General features: G+C 57.8%; 1 protein-coding gene across 3 annotated transcripts; it reads left to right on the forward strand.

Moving 5' to 3' along the window:
* Positions 1-753: 753 nt before the first annotated feature.
* On the forward strand, positions 754-16,513 carry CDH16 (cadherin 16). 3 transcript variants are annotated; one of them, XM_031026702.2, is made up of 18 exons: positions 756-1,491; positions 2,459-2,516; positions 2,801-2,884; positions 3,287-3,442; positions 3,513-3,651; positions 4,035-4,193; positions 4,960-5,156; positions 5,788-5,910; positions 6,121-6,271; positions 6,461-6,688; positions 6,769-6,845; positions 6,919-7,107; positions 7,204-7,445; positions 8,006-8,139; positions 8,913-9,155; positions 9,284-9,391; positions 9,708-9,824; positions 10,589-16,513. In XM_031026702.2, exons 2-18 carry the CDS (start codon positions 2,472-2,474, stop codon positions 10,684-10,686), a joined length of 2,490 nt encoding a protein of 829 aa, XP_030882562.2. In that variant the 5' UTR covers positions 756-1,491; positions 2,459-2,471; the 3' UTR covers positions 10,687-16,513. The 3 variants fall into 3 exon arrangements, with proteins under 3 accessions (XP_081662608.1, XP_081662609.1, XP_030882562.2); XM_081806482.1 differs by having other exon boundaries at positions 754-1,491; positions 9,708-16,513; XM_081806483.1 differs by having other exon boundaries at positions 754-1,469; positions 9,708-16,513.
* Positions 16,514-17,908: the final 1,395 nt, after the last annotated feature.

The raw sequence follows: 17,908 nt of genomic DNA on the forward strand, positions 1-17,908 counted from the left end.
ATCCAGGCCTTCCTGGCCCCGCTACTTATTGGCTGTGTGACCCTGGGCAAGCCACTCAGCATCTCTGTGCCCTAGTATGCGACATGGGGACAGTGCCCCTTCCAAGTGGAGTTGGGGGAATACTGAAGGCATGTGCTTAGAGCAGTGCTGGGTGCATAGTAGGAGCTCAACACATGGGAGATCCCTTCAACAACCCCACAGTGCCCTGCTCCAGGCTGGGGTGCGTGTGGTGCCTGAGTGACCCTGAGGCAGGCGCTGGGGTTGTGGCAGACAAGGCTGGAGGCGGGTGAGGCGTCCCCGCCCATCCTCCAGATATGCGGTGAGAAGGACTCAGGGAAGACCATGGGGAACTCCGAGGACAAGGATGGACTGGCAACAGGATCCCTGACCCTTCCCCCACACACCCCTGGTCGTGGACTCCCAGGCCCCAGAAGCTTCTCCTGGCTCCACTTGGCTGCCTTCGGTGGGGGAGGGGTCTCTGGCAAGCCCTGTGATTCCCTCAAGGTCACCTGAGCTGGCTCAATCTGCTCTTCCCTCTCAGAGGCACGGGACAGTCCGTTGTCCCAGCCCTTTCCGTGTCAGCAGCCAGTGTGAGCCCTCTGGGAGCCTCAGGGGATCTCACGGGCTTCTGTGCCCCCACCTACTGGTCCCACTGGTGGGTGGTCTGGAGCCACAAATACCCAGTTCAGGTCATGCTTATTTATCCTTCATGTGCAGCCTCTAGCTCCTTGTTTTTGATCCAGTGAGAAGCTGTCAGGGCCAAGTGAGGGCAAGGTCATGACTGGGTCCCCGAGACCTGCCCTGGAGGGGTCCCAGTCTGATGGGAGAGATAGACAATGACAATCTGGTGTCTTTTCTGCCTTGATAGAGGTATAGCACATGGCATGGCATAGAGGGTATTCCCAGAAAAGAATCCTGAACAAGCCTGGGAGCCCAGGGAAGGTTTCCTGGAGAAAGGAATATTTGAGCTGAGTACTGAAGTCTGAGTAGGTGCTCACCAGACAGATGAAGGGAGGGAAGGGCATTCCAGACAAAAGGAACAGAGTGGACCAAGGTAGAGCTGCAGATGCTGGTGCATGGGGGAGAAGTGGGATCAAGTCTGGAACCACAGAAAAAGAAGTAATGTCCAAGCCCAGAGGCCCAAGAAGTCCCCACTGGGCTGTATAGGAATGGGAGAAGTGCCAGGCCAATGATCTCCCCACCTCCCAGGGCTGGCAGTCACGGATGCTGAGCAGCCCCAGCTTTCCAAAGTCAATGAGTAACTTGGGGGGCTGGGCCGGGCCAGGCCTGCTGCCGTAGGCCCAGTGGTGTTTTCCACTCCTGAGCAAGCATGGCTGGACCGCCTACCTGCTCAAGTGTCCGCCCTGCCCTACCCCACCCCACCCATCCCAGCCTGGCCAACGCTCCCTGGAGAAAGAGCCCTCTCTCCAGACAGCTGGACCAAGGGAGCCCGCCTTAGGCACCGGAGGGTGAGGGCCCTGGAGTGGAGGGGTGAGCAGGGCTGAGGCTGGGGTTGGTGGTAGGGGAAGGAAAAACATTGGCCTGTCCAGCCCTTGTTCAGGGAAGAATTCCCAGGAGTGGCTGGAGTGGTTGTCCATGCTCTGCATGCCCAGCTCCATGCTGAGGGCTGGCAAATCCCAAGAGGAGGGCAGGGTTCCTGCCCCGAGGGGACTCTGTGTCTGAAGGATGGCAGTGGGTGGAAAAACAGGGCCCAAGACCCTGAACCATGGGTCCTCTGTTCCAGGAGGAATTGTCCTATGGTCAAGTCCTGTGTGACCTTGGTCAGGCCTTGCACTTCAGGCTTTGCCTACAACATGAGGCGGCTGCAGGAAGTGACCCTTAGGGTTATCAGGGTCTTTCCAGCTTCAGACTTTTGTGATATTTGGGGCTGCTGGGCAATTACCACTGTGGGATCTCTGTACAAGCTGGGGAGGCTATGTCAGCAAGGAGCCAGAGGTGTGGAGGTGAAACTCCCATGGAGATCCTTGTGGCGGCAAGAACCAGAGGCAGGATGGCTGGGCCTAGGGGCCTGGGTGGGCCTGGTTGAGGGGCTGGATGCCCTTCAACCCTGCAGGAGGTGGGGAGTCACAGGCTCCTCTAAGGGGAGGAAGAGGAGGCCAGTCTGTTGTGAGGTCCCTCTGGCTACTGGTATGGAATAGACCGAGGTAGGGGACAAGGATGGGAGTGGGTGGAGGGCAATGTCCAAGTGGGTGAGATGGGGAGGGGCAGCTCTGAGAGTATAGAAGGACAGGGGACAGGAGGAGGCTTGACTGCCTTTCCCATAGTGACAGGTAGCAGAGGTCCCACTGAAGAAGGCACAGTTGCCCCCTGTGGGGCCTGGGGAAGCCATGGCTTGGGCTGAGTGGGGATGAAGGGAGGGATACTCTCTAGGAGGAGAGTAGTGGGAGGGAGCCCTTGCCCGCTGATCTGGCTGGATCCTTCCTGCCACGTCCCTCAGGCCCGTCCTGACCATGGTGCCTGTCTGGCTGTTGCTGTTTTGCCTCTCTGTAGCCCAGGTGAGCTGGGCCCCACTCGTCCCCTTCGGATCCTGGCCTTGGGGGTTGGCGCCCTTCTCTCCCATTCTACCTGGACCAGCCGCACTGACCATGGAAGGGACTAGCTGTGGGAGGGTGTGCAGAGCTGGCTATAGACCTCCTGTGGGATCAGGAGGTCAAAGGCCAGAGGGTGGATGGGCTAAGGTATGGCCAGGCCCATGGAAGGGGCAGAAATTCCCCATCCTGGTCGGGCACCCATGACAGGAAGGCAAAGCCTGGAGACAAGGTGAGAGTCCTCCCCCCAGGTTTTCCCCGAGGTCCAGCCTGCAGAACTGTATGTGGAAGTCCCAGAAAACTATGGTGGAAATTTCCCCTTGTACCTGATCAAGGTGAGCCTAAGAGCTGGGTGGGCTGCCCTCCCCCCAGGTCCCACTTCCCCCATCTCCAGCACTTCTCTCTCTTTCTTGCTCTGCCTTTCTTTCAATCCTGCTTCCTGGACAGTATGTGATATAGTGTGAGTGACTAACAAAATTTCAATTCCAGAAGAAAGTAGAGTTTTAATAAACTCTTGGTGGTGGGGTTTTGGGCTTAGAAAGGAGGGCGGGGAGTACTGGGGAGCATCAAGTACAGGGGAAAGAGTGCTGGCTTTGAATGTTGGTCCTGTGATTTACTGGCTGTGTGACTTCAGGCAAGTGCTAGCCCTCTCTGAGCCTCAGTTTCCCCACATATAAAATGGGGCCATTGGGTGAAGGGGCAGCTCCCACTGCCTTTACCTCTGCTCTCCCTCACAGCTGCCACTGCCCCCTGAGGAGACTGAGGGCGAGATTGTGCTGTCGGGGACCCCAAGCGTGGCAGCTGAGGGCCCCTTTGCTGTGGATCCAGAGTCTGGCTTCTTGCTGGTGACCAGGGCCCTGGACCGAGAAGAACAAGCGGAGTACCGGCTACAGGTAGGACAGGGCCCAATGTCGGGGAGAATGGTGAACGTGGGCCAGGGTGCTGACGGGCCTTCCCTGCCAGGTCACCCTGGAGACTGAGGATGGACGTGTCTTGTGGGGCCCGCGGCCTGTGCTTGTGCGTGTGAAGGATGAGAATGACCAGGTGCCCCACTTCTCTCAGTCCATCTACAGAGTTCAGCTGAGCCAGGGCACCAGGCCCGGTGAGTGCCCAGGGCCACCAGCGAGCGACAGGTCAGGTGGGCCCTGAGGAGAGAACAGAGAGTAAAGGGATGGCTGACCATCAGCATAAGGACAGGGCGGCCAGGGTCCAAGCTGCCCCCTCCCACTTCTGTCCCATCTCGTTTCCCCCACCCCACTGAGAGTCCTCCAGTCCCATCCACTCTTGGCCTCAGTTTGCTCCCCTGCAAACTGAGTACTGAGTCCCCTCAGTACTCCCTGTCCTCCTTTCTAATCTGTGGCTCACCTCCAGCGTCCCCATATGATGACGGATATGGAAGGAAGTACCAGGGAGAGATGGGGGAGGCATGGGAAATTCTCCCCACCCCCTGCACCCCTTAAGGTTTGCCCTCTCCACACACGCCAGGCATCCCCTTCCTATTCCTTGAGGCTTTGGATGAGGATGAGCCAGGCACAGCCAACTCAGATCTCCGATTCTACATCCTGAACCAGGCCCCAGCCCAGCCTTCCCCAGACATGTTCCAGCTGGAGCCTCGGCTGGGGGCTCTGGCCCTCAGCCCTGAGGGTGAGCCTAAGCTGGGTGTGATGAGGGGAGAGGGTCAGGGAAAGCTGGGGAAGGCGGCATGTGAGCTGTAATAGGATAGGTTGAAGCTTGAGAGATGAAGAAGAAAGAGTATTCTAGGTGGAGAGCGGCAAGGCAAAAGGCTTGAACCATTCATGGAGAGAAAAAATGGAATGAACGGAATAGCCTCAGCCCTACACTCTGGACACCCAAGCCTAAGGGTCAAGGATAGGAGAGTCCTGAGGGGTTGTAGCCTAGGATGTTGCCGGGACACCTTTGGACTGATTGTAAGGGAGAGCTGGACCTGGGAGTTCAGACCAGAGGCACAGGATGGAGATGGAAAGCAAAGCTAACCATACACCTACCAGCCAGTCACCCATTCACCCATCTACCACCCAACCCCATACGCAGCCCATCTATTCAAATACCTACCCAAACTAACCCATCCACACACCCAACTCCCCATCCATTTACCTAGTCAACCATCCATTCATCCAGCTGGTCATCTACTCATCTCCCCATCCACCCATGGACCCCTCCCCTCATCCTAGTCATCCAGTCCATCAGCCATTCATTGTGTGGATAGCTATAGAAATGACTTTGCAAACTTTCAAGTCCTGCTTGGGTCTCACTCTGGTGCTAAAAGCACTTCTTGCCCTTGGGCCCAGAGGGCATCCTAACCACCTGCCATATGCTTGGCTTTGTGTTTGTTACCTCGCTGAGAAGGATGCCCTGGACTCCTGCCAGCTGACCACCCTGCCCCTTCTAGGAAGCACCAGCCTAGACCAGGCTGAAGAAGGATCCTACCAGCTATTGGTACAGGTCAAGGACATGGGTGACCAGGCTTCAGGCCACCAGGCCACAGCCACTGTAGATGTCTCCATAGTAGAGAACACCTGGGTGCCCCTAGATCCTGTCCACCTGGCAGAGAATCTCCAAGTTCCATACCCACACCCCATGGCCCAGGTAAGTGAGTGGCTGTCAGTGGTTGAAGTAGTCCCATGGCTGGTACAGCTGGGACTGAGTCTCAAGATTTGGGGGGGGGGGGTCTGAGGCCCAACTTGACCCCTGCTCCTCCCCTACTTATGTTCCTCCCTCTACTGTCCCCATCAGTTCCCATCATGGAGTACAGTGTCCAAGGCCCTGGGACCAGGCCCATAGCCCCTCACCTGCTCTCCTCTGGCCAGCGTGGCTTGGGCCCTGACCTGCCCCTGCCCCAGGCTTCCCTAGGGAGAACAGCCGCCACCTCCCTGCTGCCATGGGGATTGTCACCTGGGCTTGGAATGTCTCAGACCTCCTCGAGGAATGCCCTGGGGGCAGGCCCAGCCCAAGAGGGCAGAGAATAACACAACCTGGTCATTCAGGCACTTTGGCCAGGGACCAGACTTGGACCAGGGCCACCAGGGACTTGCTACATCAACAAGTGTCCCAAACCAAAGGACCCTACCTGGGCCCCAGGGAGGAGAGCAACTTGCCTGAGGTCCCACAGCAGCAGGGACCCAGGCTCCCCACCCAGGAAGAGTTGAGGCAGAAGAGCTGACATGGGCTACTCCTGGCCCTCATCCCAGGGTGCCCTCATTCTGTGTCCCACTGCCAGGTACGCTGGAGTGGGGGAGATATACATTATCACCTGGAGAGCCAGCCCCCTGGACCCTTTGATGTGGATGCAGAGGGGAAACTCTACGTGACCCAGGAGCTGGACCGAGAAGCCCAGGCTGAGGTGAGGTGAGGGGGAAGCCAGGAGGGCAGGCTGAGGGGTGCCTGGTTATGGTCTGGTTGGCTTCTGGGGGGTGTCGCATCCCCCACAGGCACTGAGGCAGTGGAAGAGCACCCGGAAGAGCTGGAACTGGCCACCAGAAGGGAACTCAGACCTGGGCCAGGCTGGAACTGCCCTTGGCCTTCATCTGAAGCCCCCCACTGCCCACTTCAGTACCTGCTCCAGGTGCAGGCTCGGAATACCCGCGGTGAGGACTACACAGAACCTCTGGAGCTGCGTGTGGTAGTGATGGATGAGAACGACAACGCGCCTGTCTGCCCCCTACGTGACTCCCCAGTCAGCATTCCTGAGCTCAGCCCCCCAGGTGGGCTATGGGCCTTGTTAGGGGATGCGGGAGGGTTGAAGTCCTTATGACCCATCCCATTTTGCTCTTCTCTGAGATGGGCCCCTCCTCCACACGAGCTCAGGTTCGGTCCGGCACAAAAGAGGAATGGGTGCAGGGAGGCCTCCAGACTGGCCTATGGTCCCACCCAGGTGGGTGCTGTCTTCACAGGCACCAAGGTGACTAGGCTGTTGGCAGAGGACATGGATGCCCCTGGTTCTCCCAATTCCCACATTGTGTATCAGCTGTTGAGCCCTGAGCCTGAGGAGGGAGCAGACGGAAGAGCCTTCGAGCTGGACTTCACCTCAGGCAGTGTGACACTGGGGGATGCCCCCCTCCGAGCTGGCCAGACCATCCTGCTTCAGGTGATGGCTGCTGACCAAGGAGGAGCTGAGGGCGGTAAGTGCCCGGCGGTGACCCGGGCTATCTCCCTCTCTGGTCCTTTCCTGGTCTCTCCAACACGCCCTGTCCTGCCTCAGGCCTCAGCAGCACATGTGAGGTTGCTGTCACAATCACAGACGTCAATGACCATGCCCCCGAGTTCACCGTCTCCCAGGTAAGCAGGAACAGGGGAGGAGATCTTGGGAAGGCACTGATGAGCAGCTCATGGCCTGTCCCCATCTCTCCAGATTGAGCCTGTAAGCCTCCCTGAGAACGCAGAGCCAGGGACTCTGGTGGCCACGCTCATGGCCACCGATGCTGACCTTGAGCCTGCCTTCCGCCTCATGGACTTTGCCATTGAGGCGGGGGATGTGGAGGGGACCTTCGGCCTCGATTGGGAACCAGACTCCAGTCATGTCCAACTCCGACTCCTCAAGGTAAGGGGCTGGGGAAGGGGCACATATATACCCACGTGCATGCACCAGGGTGCCACCCCCTGGTCCAAACAGTGACCCAGACCCCATTGGTTCTAGAACCTCAGCTATGAGGCAGCTTCAAGCCACAAGTTGGTGGTAGTGGTTCGGAGCGTGACAGAATTGGTGGGGCCAGGCCCAGGCCCTGGAGCCACAGCCACAGTGACTGTGCTGGTGGAAAAGCTGGTGCCACCCCCCAAGTTGGACCAGGAGAGCTATGAGGCCAGCATTCCAGTCAGCACCCCAGCTGGCTCCCTCCTGCTGACCATCCAACCCTCAGACCCTGGAAGCAGTCCCCTCAGGTGAGCCAGACGCCCAGCCCTTAGCTGCACTGGACCTCCTCTGCTCCCCAGGGATGACCCCCAGGGCCTCAGAGGGGACTCACATTATCTATGTTCTGGAATGTTCCTCAAACCATGGCTAATGCCAAGGTTGTGACTTGCGGGTGAGTCAGAGCTAGATGAGTTGGATAGGGCATGGAGAGGAGAGTTAGGACTCCATGCAAGTTCAGATGCTGCCTCCCATGCTGTCCTAATGGGCCCTCCCCCATCCCTCACCCAGAGTGCAGCACAAGGGCTCTTCCCTGGCCCAATCCTGTCCCTTTATGGGGTGACCTGAGACTAGTGGAGTTGAGTCAGGCCCCCCGGGCTCTGATATCTCCCCACCCCCCACAGTATCCGTGATTCAAGCCCTGTCCCTCAACAAGTCCCTAAAGCTGGGGAGAGAAACTGGCCACCCCGAGTGACAGAGAGGATGTGGAACTTGAGCAGGTCACATGGCCCTGGGGGGGTCTCTGAGTAAGACCCCATATATGGTCCCAGTGCCTCCCTGCCCCCTCCCCCCCATCTTCTTTGGGCCTCAGGTTCTCCCTGGTCAATGACTCAGAGGGCTGGCTCTGCATCAAGGAGGTCTCTGGGGAGGTGCACACAGCCCGGCCCCTGCAAGGCGCCCAGCCTGGGGACATGTACACAGTGCTCGTGGAGGCCCAGTATGAAGGTATGGCCGGGCAGTGGTGGGGCCTCTGGGAGGGAGAGTAAGCCTCGGGAAGACAGAGAGATGGGCAGGGCTGAGCTTCTTTTCCAGGGTCCTTCCTGGCATCCACTCTGCCCCAGGCAGGAAAGAGGGATGAGGGCCGGGGCCAATGTCGGTCTCTGGGACGCCTGGCGTCTGCTTCCCCTCTCAGACCACGCTCCTCACTGGACACTTAAAATCCTCCAGCCCTGCCCCTTGGCCCTGGAGGGCCTCTCAGGTGTTGGCTTCAGACATAGGCTAGGAGCAGAAGCTGCGGGGCCAGGCAGGTGGAAGGAGTACTGGGGCTGTGTCTATGGCAGGCGAGGCAGGACGGGAGCCTGAGTGGGACACTGAAGCCAGGTATGGAGGACTCTGAATGCCACATTGACCGGATGAAAGGCTGGCCCCGGGGTGGGTATGTCAGGGAGGTGGGTCTCAGCTCTGGGCTGGACTGTCCTGTGGTGCACGACAGACCCAGCAAAAGTGAGCGCCCCCAAATCAGGGCATCTCCACATTGTCAGGCCCTGATACCAGTGGGTGGGGAGGGGGTGGGGCAGTGAGGGCAAGCCTGGCATCCGGAAAGGCACAGAAAGGTCTGGCAGCCGCTTGGATAGTGAAGGGGGCAAGTGCACTGTGAGCAAGAGACAGGTGCGAGGATGCTGCTGGGGATGGGGAGGAGGGGTGGAGTAGAGCAGGTGTGGCAGAGACTCAGCAGGGTGAGATCTCCACCTGGGGCTAGCTCAGCACTTCCTCTGCAGATGAGCCGGCACTGAGCACCTCTGCAACCCTCGTGATCCACTTTCTGAAGGCCCCGGCTGCCTGGGCCCCCACCCTGCACCCCGTACCCGCCCGACACCTCTGCACACCCCGCCAGGACCATGGCGTGGTTATCAGTGGACCCGGCGAGGACCCTGGCCTGGCCGGGGGGCATGGCCCCTACAGCTTTGCCCTGGGCCCCAACCCTACGGTACAGCGGGATTGGCACCTCCAGGCTCTCAACGGTGTGTGGTGGGGAAATGCGGGACACTGTGGCAAAGGCGGGAGGCAGTGGGGCTCTCGGAAGTGAGATGGGGCCGGGCCTCGGGTCTGTCCAGGCTAGGGGCTCTGGTCATTGCTCACGGTCCCACAGGTTCCCATGCCTACCTCACCCTGGCCCTGCACTGGGTGGAGCCACGTGAGCACGCAGTGCCCGTAGTCGTCAGCCACAATGCCCGGACGTGGCAGCTCCGGATCCGAGGTGAGGCCAGGGCACTGTGTGCCTGCAGTTCCCCAGGGAGCTGCTGCCGTGCAGGGGGAGGGGCTGGGGACACGCGCCTGCAGGGTCACGGGGGCTACAGATGCGCGTGCGTGCCTGCGTGTGCGTGCCTGCGCATGCGTGGCCAGGCACACAGATGCCTGCGCACAGAGGCACGCACAGAGAGGAGTGCCGCACACACATAAATACACATGTGTGCCCCAACGTGTGTATTAGCCGGCTGCGCTGGAGCCTCCCAGCGGCTCGAGAGCCCTCCCCCACCGCCTGCACCTTCCTCCCCTGCCCCCTGTCCCCCCAGTGATTGTGTGTCGCTGCAACGTGGAGGGGCAGTGCATGCGCAAGGTGGGCCGCATGAAGGGCATGCCCACGAAGCTGTCGGCAGTGGGCATCCTCGTGGGCACCTTGATGGCGATAGGTAATGGATGTTGGGCTCTTGAGTGGGGGAGGGTGAAGGATGGTTGGAGTGATAGTCTCCAGGTGCACAGTGCTCTATCCCACGGTGTTCCCCAGGGCTGGAGAAGGAACCCCACAACTCTCCTAGTCATCATGCTCCTGCTTCGTACTATCCTACTCGTCATCATCAGCACTGATGACAGTATTTACTGTTACATTATTATACGTTGACTGTGTAATATAGGACTGTCACATTGAATCCCCCCCACAACCTTGTGAGGTAGACTGTGGCATCTCCCCATTTTCCAGATGAGGTCCCCGAGGCTCAGAGAGGTTAAGTGACTTGTCTAAGGTCACACAGCCAGAATGTGGCAGAACCCAGGTCTTTCCAGCCTAATCCCTTTAGTCCAAGCCTCCCTCTATCCCCTTGATTTCTTTGGCCCTCTAGATTTTTCCCTGGCTGTTTTTTGTTGTTGTTGTTAGTTCTAGCACAATGCTACCATGTGCCTTTTTGTCAGAGTCCATGGGAACAGCTCACTGTTTCCCAGATGACTAGCATTGAACCGTTCCCCAGAGAAGGGGGCTTTGGAGGCTGGGGTGTTCTGGACAGCTGCAGGCCAAACAGTCAGGCTTCTTCTGGCCCCAGGACCACAGTCATACTCACCCGGCGTTGCGGATGCTGTCTAGGAAACCTTGTTTCCTTATTAGATCAATACCAATAGCAGGGTGGTGGACAAGTCCCATGGCTCCTTCTGAGAGCTGATCCATCCCTCTTGGGCCCCTCAGGCATCTTCCTCATCCTCATCTTCACTCACTTGACCCTGGCGAGAAAGAAGGACCTAAATCAGCCAGTGGACAGCATGCCCCTGAAGGCGGCGGTTTGAATGGTCCAGGCAGCCCCAGCTGGGAGCTTGGCCTCTAACTCCATGTGAGTCCCCTGGGAGAGGGCCCAGCACTGCCGATCGCCGGGAGCTAGGACAGAGTAGGAGCCCCTTCACCTGCCCTCGGGTGGAGTCAACATCACCAGACAAGTCTGTAGAGCCTGAACACTGACTTTATGGGCTGCCCATGGGAGTGCTCCAAATGGGCCACGTTTGTCCACCAATAAAGCCTCAGAGAGCAGGGCGTGGGCTGTGCCTGCATCTCAGAGTCCTGTGCATGTGTGCATTACCCATGTCCTCCTTCATTCCTTTCCCATCTCCTGCTGTGCAGAAAGGGCCTAGGGGCTTGAGGGACAAGCCTGGGTCCCCTACGAAGGAGGGACATGGGGGCATCACGTCGGTTCTTGGTGAGAACTTGAGGTTGGAGCAGGGTGGGTCATTTCTATGGGCATTTGGAGACCACGGCTGCAGACCCTGGATGGGTCCACTCTGACTAGGTGACGGTTGAGGAGGATGTCCTTTCGAGTGCATTCTGATTTCCAGGACATTTTTGCTAGGGGAGGGCACCTGTGAGTCTATGTCCTGTGCTTACGTGCGCACCACTGCTCTATCTGTGAGTCACCTGCACATGGCTGAGCAGAGGTCCCATAGTCTTAAGAGGGGTCTGCACAGGAATCGTGAGGGTCTAATAGGGCTGGAACAAGACAGGTGAGGTTGGGGATGGGTCCCTTTGCCCTAGCATAGGCCCTAGCACACTTCCGGGTTTCATATACAGGATGGTGAGTGCATGGGGGGTGGGGTCTACAGAAAGTCAGAGAAGGGGAATCACTCAGACAGACAGGAACCCCCATGGCTCACCCTGGAGCTGCCCCTGCCCCGAGTGAACCCCTTCCCCTGACCCAAGATTAAGCCACGGCCCTGGTGCCCTGCTGAGCCCTGACCACACCTCCAGGCCGACCTCCAATCCCTGACCCTTGACTGACCCCAGACGCATGCTGATCCTCCATGCACCCATCCCAACCGTCTCTAGGGAGCCAGGGTGGGACTTGCTGTCCCAGGCACCTTGAGCTGATGATGGTAAATCACGGGGAAGGGAGAAAAACAACCTCTGTGCGGCCCAGGCCCTATTTTTAGGAGATAACCTCTCCGTTCCTGGCAGATTCTGTGGGATGGGGGCCAAGCTCAACCAAGAGAGATGGGGTGGGCATCCTGGCTGGGCTGAAGAGTCTGAGAGACTCACAGAGGATCCCCAGCCCCGGGCTGAACTCTGAGGCCAGTCCCGCCATCCTGGGCCCAGCGCACGCACACACACACACACACACACACACACACACACACACACACACGTGAGGTTCTGCGGACTACTGCAGTCCAAGCAGAGCTTCCTGTCCCTCTCCCAAGATCCTCTACTCAGCCTGCATCCACTTAGAAATCTCCAGGGTGCAAAGCTCTTCAAAGGTGGCATCTCATGTAATCTTCCCACCAACCTGTGAGGGCAGGATTACTGGCCCCGTTTGCCAGTGAGTTTCTTGAAGTTCAGAGAGGTTAAGGGCTGCAGCTGAGAGTCTTGGAAGCAGACAAGGTGGGACTGTCTGGCCAAGGTTAGAATTACTTCTCCCCAAGTGTCCACAGCCTTCAGCGGCCTCGGCTCCCATGAGATCCCTGAGAAGGGCCTTAGATCGTCAGGCCAGCTCCTTCTTGTAAAATTGGGAAACTGAATCACGAAGAGGTGAAGGGACCTTCCCAAGTCCAGCCAGCCGGTGGGATGTAGCACCTGAGCTGGGACCCTGGTCATCAACCCACTCTCTGGGTCTTTATTCTGGATGGATGGATAGGTAGATGGGTAGGTGGGTAGATGAGTGAATGAGTGGATGGGAGGGCAGGTTGGTGGATTGTAAATGGGTAAATGGGTGGATAGGTGGATGGGTTGGTAAGCAGATCGGTGGGGTACCAACAAAGGAAAGAGTGGATGTTGACAGGGCAAATTAAGGCACCTGCCCCAGTTTGAGGGCTTTTTTTCTTTGGCCTCCAGGCCCCAGGCCCCAGGCCACCCTCCGATGGTGTCAGTTCTGGCGCTGACCCTAAGGTACATAATCCCCAGGGACACAGGCTCACTTTCCCTGAGTCTGTGGACATAAGCCTCTCCATGATCCGCAGCCTATTCTATAGAGGAAAGTGAGGGTCAGAGAGGGGGCATGGCTCCTCCTGGGTCCCAGAGGGAGAGAAACACAGAGACAGCACTGGTTTGTGGACCTGGCCATGGCTCAGTGAGTGCTAGTAGAGATTACACTGAGGAGGCAGGCCTCATTCTGCAGGCAGGGCCTAGCTGCTAAGGCAAGGTGAGGAATAACTGGTGGCTCAGTGTGGATCCACACTCTGCCTCATCTTTGCGGTGTGTTCCCAGATGAATCACTTCACCTCTCTGAGCCTTGGTTTACTTGTTAATAAAATGGGCCTCACTACAGTGAAGTTGTTGAGAGGACTACATGAGATGATCCCCACAAAATGTGTTTAGCACAGCTCTGGGCACACAGCGGGAGTTGAGTACACGTGGCTTTCCCGGGTGCACAGACTGTCGGGGTACCCACTGCAGACGCCTATAGCCACCTACTCCCACATTCCCCTGGGCCCCATGAGGCCCAGGTGTTCGGGAGGGAGTATGAAGGGGAGCCCCAACTCTAGCCCCCACATGGCCCTGTTGGGTGACCCTGGGCAAGACACCCCCTCTGGCCTTGGCTCCTTGCCAGCTCTAAAGCTCTCTCTGGGGGGTTGTTGAGGGGTCTCACAGGGTTCAGACTGGTCTGGAGCTTCAGGGAGTCACAGGGTCTGCCCCAGTGGGGAGCTCATGCTCCCCCCTCCCAGGCCCCTTTCAGAGGCACTGGGCCAGATCAAAGGGACCCAGCACTGAGGATTGGGAGGCGGGCTTGGAAAGAATGTAAACATGAGGATATTTTTAAACTTTTTCCAGCCCCAGAGATTAGGGCTCTCGAAGGGAGAGGCCCAGAGGTCGGTCTGGCCCTCACTCACAAAGAAACAGTCTGGGGACCTCCATCTCAACCATACCTACCTGTACCCACCCCAGGACTCTAGCTTGGGCCTCAGGGAAGTTCTTCCTCTGATCACACCTCCAGAGGTCCTGCTGCTGTGGGATCACGTGTTTCTAATGAGAGGACCTAAGAGATGTGGGAGGACCCAAAGGATTTCAAGGGTTATGGGGGCTTACCTGGCAGGGCTAGTGTTGAGAGACTGAGCTTGTAGACCCCTTGGCCACCCTGTCACTCCATCAGGCGCACACACATGCATGTGTGTGTGTGTGTTGTGTGTACGTGTGTGTTTGTGGGTGTGTAAGTTCATATTAAAGTCTGGTCTGCATGGTGTCACAGTGTGTGAGTGTGCCAGGAACTCACCCCAGCCCCTCCCTTCCTCCCCTGCCCTAGCATCCCTAGCATCCCTCTCCCCAAGACCACTTGGATCAGTGGCGTTTGGTGGGGAGTGAAGCTGACAGGAGGTAGCTCGAAGGGAAGATGCGGAGGGCAAGGGGGCTGGGAGCAGAGGGCTGAGGAAGCTGGGGGAGGGGCTGGGGCCGGGTCTGAGCCATGCAGTGAGTCAGGCTGTGGGAGCTTCAGGGGCCACTGACGTGGTGGTGGGGGCGGGAGAGGGTTGCTTCCCCCCCAGGTATCGCAGTGACTCAGGAACTTGGACACAAAGCTCCCTCCATCTCCCCACTCTGGGTGTCACGGTGACGCTCACCCTGGGTCCTATGGCAACAGCCTCTTCCTCTGAGTGATGCCGCCACCCTCACACGCTCGTGCGACAGAGTGGAGCACCCACAGGAGTGTCACAGGGAGCCTCACAGAGGGGACTCAGTCACAACATGCCGCCCTACCTTGTGATCATATCCCAGGGACTCCCACAGCCTTACCCTGTCCACATCCCCGCTGTTTGGGAAGTCAAAGGGTCAGAGTTCGCGGGAGTATTTGATAGCCAGGCCCGGCTGTGGTTACCAGGACAATGAGGGGCTCCGGCCCCAGGAGAGGCCTTGCTGGATGTTTGCCAGGCTTTAGGGGGCCGCTCTGCCACCTTGTCCTGCTTCTGGACCCAGAAAGGGACAAGTGAGCAGCTCCAGGTCACACGGCTCCTCAGTGGAGGGCAGGCTTCAGGACAGGCCTCAACAAGGTGGCGTGCTGCCTTCCAGAGCCCATCCACTGAGGCAGCAGAGGCAGAGGACCAGGCCTGGTGCTATCTCCTAAGATGCTGTGGGCCTTCAGGCCCAGGATGGTGCGGGAGCCGGATGGGGCGGAACTGCCAGCGCAGGGGGCCTGGTACTTGCCTGAAGATGTCGCTGTGTTGTCCCCGTGTGCATGCCCAGTCGCAGGGGCTGTTGCTATTCTTACCTACTTAGCAGTGGCCGCAGGGTCAAAGATAGTGGCTGGGTGGGAGGGAGTCATAAGCACCAGTCCCTTATCTGACACATTCTCTGGAAACTTGGCAGGGGCTGCCAGGCTTTGGGGGCCTGGGTAGGGGGCAATGAGATGGTCACATGGACTGGATGGGGGGATGGGCTCACTTGGGACAAGGCTTGCGGCATCTGTCTCTCCCACAGCCAGGCAAGGTCCCATCAGAAGTGGGACTTCCAGTGGGACTTCCTATGACCCGCAGGTCATCCTCAGCTTCCTACCTAGTCCCAACCATACTACACGACCCCGGAGTTTCTGATGCCCCGGAAGACAATGTGTTGGGTTCCCCGGTGAGGCCGTAGGCGGGGGCTGCCTCTAGGGGGAGAGCACTGTATCTGTGAGCTGCAGAAGCCCAGTTGGCCACGGTCCTGCCCACGTCTAGGCTGTGTGACTTTGTGCAAGTTGCTTCCCCTCTCTGAGATTCAGTTTCCTCATCCTTTTCCTAAGCTGTTGTAAGAACGACAAAGTCCAGTAGGTAGGAATTCGGGCCGAGGGCTGCGGATGTGTGTGCGCGCGCGGACGCTAGGGTGGGCCGCCAGGATGGGGAGAGAGAGGCACACAGGTTCCCCACCCTGGAGACTCCCGCCTCATGGATTTTCCATTGGCACGTCGGCACCCTCTCCCCCAAAATAGGCCCTAAGAGCCGTGTGCGACAGAGCCCAGACTGAGGGGACTTTTTTTAGCAGCCCTTTGATTGTCAGCTCTCAAACGGCCACTATTTCAAGCCCCAACGCCTATAGGAGTAGGGCCAAGTGGGGGCTGGGGTCAGTTCAGTGGGCCTGGCTGGCTCCTGGAAGGCCGCCCCTGGGGGCCAGCCCCGCCCTCTGACACCCAGCATTGCCTACGGGGGGAGCACAGCATGCCCTGTGTATTGGGCTGAGGGCTTGTCCGTCCACCTCCAGGGAAGCTGCAGACCTGGCAAAAACCAACCTCATTTATAGAGCTCACCCCGAAGGCCACTGGCTACCGCGGCCAAGAGAAGAGCACATTGTGGGGATTAACTTAGATAATAAGAGCAAAGCCCTTACTTAGCGTAGGGGTTGGCACGTCCCTGGCCCTCAGAAAATGAGAATAGCTACTATTATTTATGTTGTCATTACAGCTACAGTCATTCTTGGTTTTGCTGTTACAGTAACATTTTTTATCAGGTTTCCTTCCAGTCTTTTTATTTAAAATGTATTTATGTTTCTGAGTTCGGGTAATAATACTCCTCCCTCCACACAACTGGTTTCTTTTTTTTTTTTTTTTTTAAAGACTTTATTTATTTATTTGAGAGAGAGAGAATGAGAGAGAGAGAAAGCACATGTGAGGGGGGAGGGTCAGAGGGAGAAGCAGACTCCCCGACAAGCAGGGAGCCTGATGCGGGACTCGATCCAGGGACTGCAAGATCATGACCTGAGCTGAAGGCAGTCGCTTAACCAACTGAGCCACCCAGGCGCCCCAACACACAACTGGTTTCTGCAGAAAGGAACCCCTCCGACTCGGTTGGGGTGTTCCTCTCTGCATTCTGGACCCCTGAGACCGTTTCAGAATGTCTGTGGTATGCCCACAGCCTCTGTCATCTCAAATGCCATCAACCCCTGCCCTCGTAGGGTTTCAGGGCCCCGGACACGGAAAGTCAAGTTCTAGATGCTGGATCCCCAGATGGCTCCTGCACCTGGGTTCTAGAACCCTCCAGTTGGAACCTAAGGAAATGGGCTTGTTTCCACAGTTAGAAGTGAGGAAGAATTTTCTAGCTGTTCAGATGCAGAAGATTTGGCAATGGGTCACGAGGAGAAATGAAGATGCTCTCGGCCTTCTGATCATAGTTTGTGTGGGGGGGGCGGTGATGAGGTGGGCTGCCAAGAAGAAGGGAAGAGGAGATGGGGTAGAAAGCCAGATTCTGGGAAGTGGCTGGGAAGGGAGAGAAAGGGAGAATGGCTAAGCAGGCTTCCACTTCCCTTCTGGGGTCATTTCTCAGCAGGGCAGCAAGGTCAGCTGGGACTGGGGGTCACATGTTCCACCCTTGCCTCAAGTGGTTACTGCACAAGGTGAGACTTCCTTGTTACCCGAAGCACAGAAATAGGTCCCAGGTGATGGCCAGTGATCCGTGCCCAGAGCCACCAGGGTTATTCTGAGAGTGGCAGGCACAGAGCCAGGCCAGGCTTGCTGAAACGGGACCGAGCTGGAAGTGGCATCCTTGGCCTGAGGGCTCACCCTGCCCTTTCAGGAATCCTGAAAGGGGTGTGGGGACTGGAGCCATATGCAGGCCAACCCTCAAGAGGTGGGCTTCGAATCCTGACTCGGCCATGGGATCTTGGGCAAGCCACTTAGCATCTCCGAGCATCAGCGTCCTTCTCAAATGATAGGGACCTTGATCCCTGCCTCTCAGGATAGTTGAGAGAATTCTGTGAAGCTGACAGATGGTGCTAAATTGATGTGGGCATCTCCATTTCAGCTGTCCCAGAGCGCAAGCCCAGGGGTCCAGAGAAGGCAAGGGCCTTGTCTGCATAGCCCACTGGCTAACGGGCCTCTTACCCACCAATCTGAAGGAGTCAGAGTCAGGCACAAAAGCACGTTTCTGGAAGGGCTTGTGGGGATTTTCCAGGAAAAACTCCATCCAACTGGAGAATTCCATTCCCAGCCCTGCTGCCCAGGGCTCAGGGTAAGGAGGGGATGCTCTGGCTCATTCTGGTTCTGTCCAACTCCCACTCCTCGCCCGCAAAGCCCAGGTCAGGGTGCCTCAAACCATAATCTTCTGCTGTTTGCCTGAGGCCCCAAGGTCCCAC

The sequence above is a fragment of the Leptonychotes weddellii genome, chromosome 16 (genome assembly GCF_054177405.1).
Source record: "Leptonychotes weddellii isolate Sample4059 chromosome 16, ASM5417740v2, whole genome shotgun sequence".
Classification (NCBI taxonomy): domain Eukaryota; kingdom Metazoa; phylum Chordata; class Mammalia; order Carnivora; family Phocidae; genus Leptonychotes; species Leptonychotes weddellii.

What these genes read in the sequence shown, in the direction of transcription:
- CDH16 (XM_081806482.1), top strand. Translation starts at nt 2,472, where the DNA reads ATGGTGCCTGTCTGGCTGTTGCTGTTTTGCCTCTCTGTAGCCCAG. An exon ending in TCCCCTTGTACCTGATCAAG is followed by an intron (nt 2,885 to 3,286) that starts GTGAGCCTAAGA and finishes TCTCCCTCACAG; the next exon opens with CTGCCACTGCCCCCTGAGGA. An exon ending in ACCCACACCCCATGGCCCAG is followed by an intron (nt 5,157 to 5,787) that starts GTAAGTGAGTGG and finishes TCCCACTGCCAG; the next exon opens with GTACGCTGGAGTGGGGGAGA.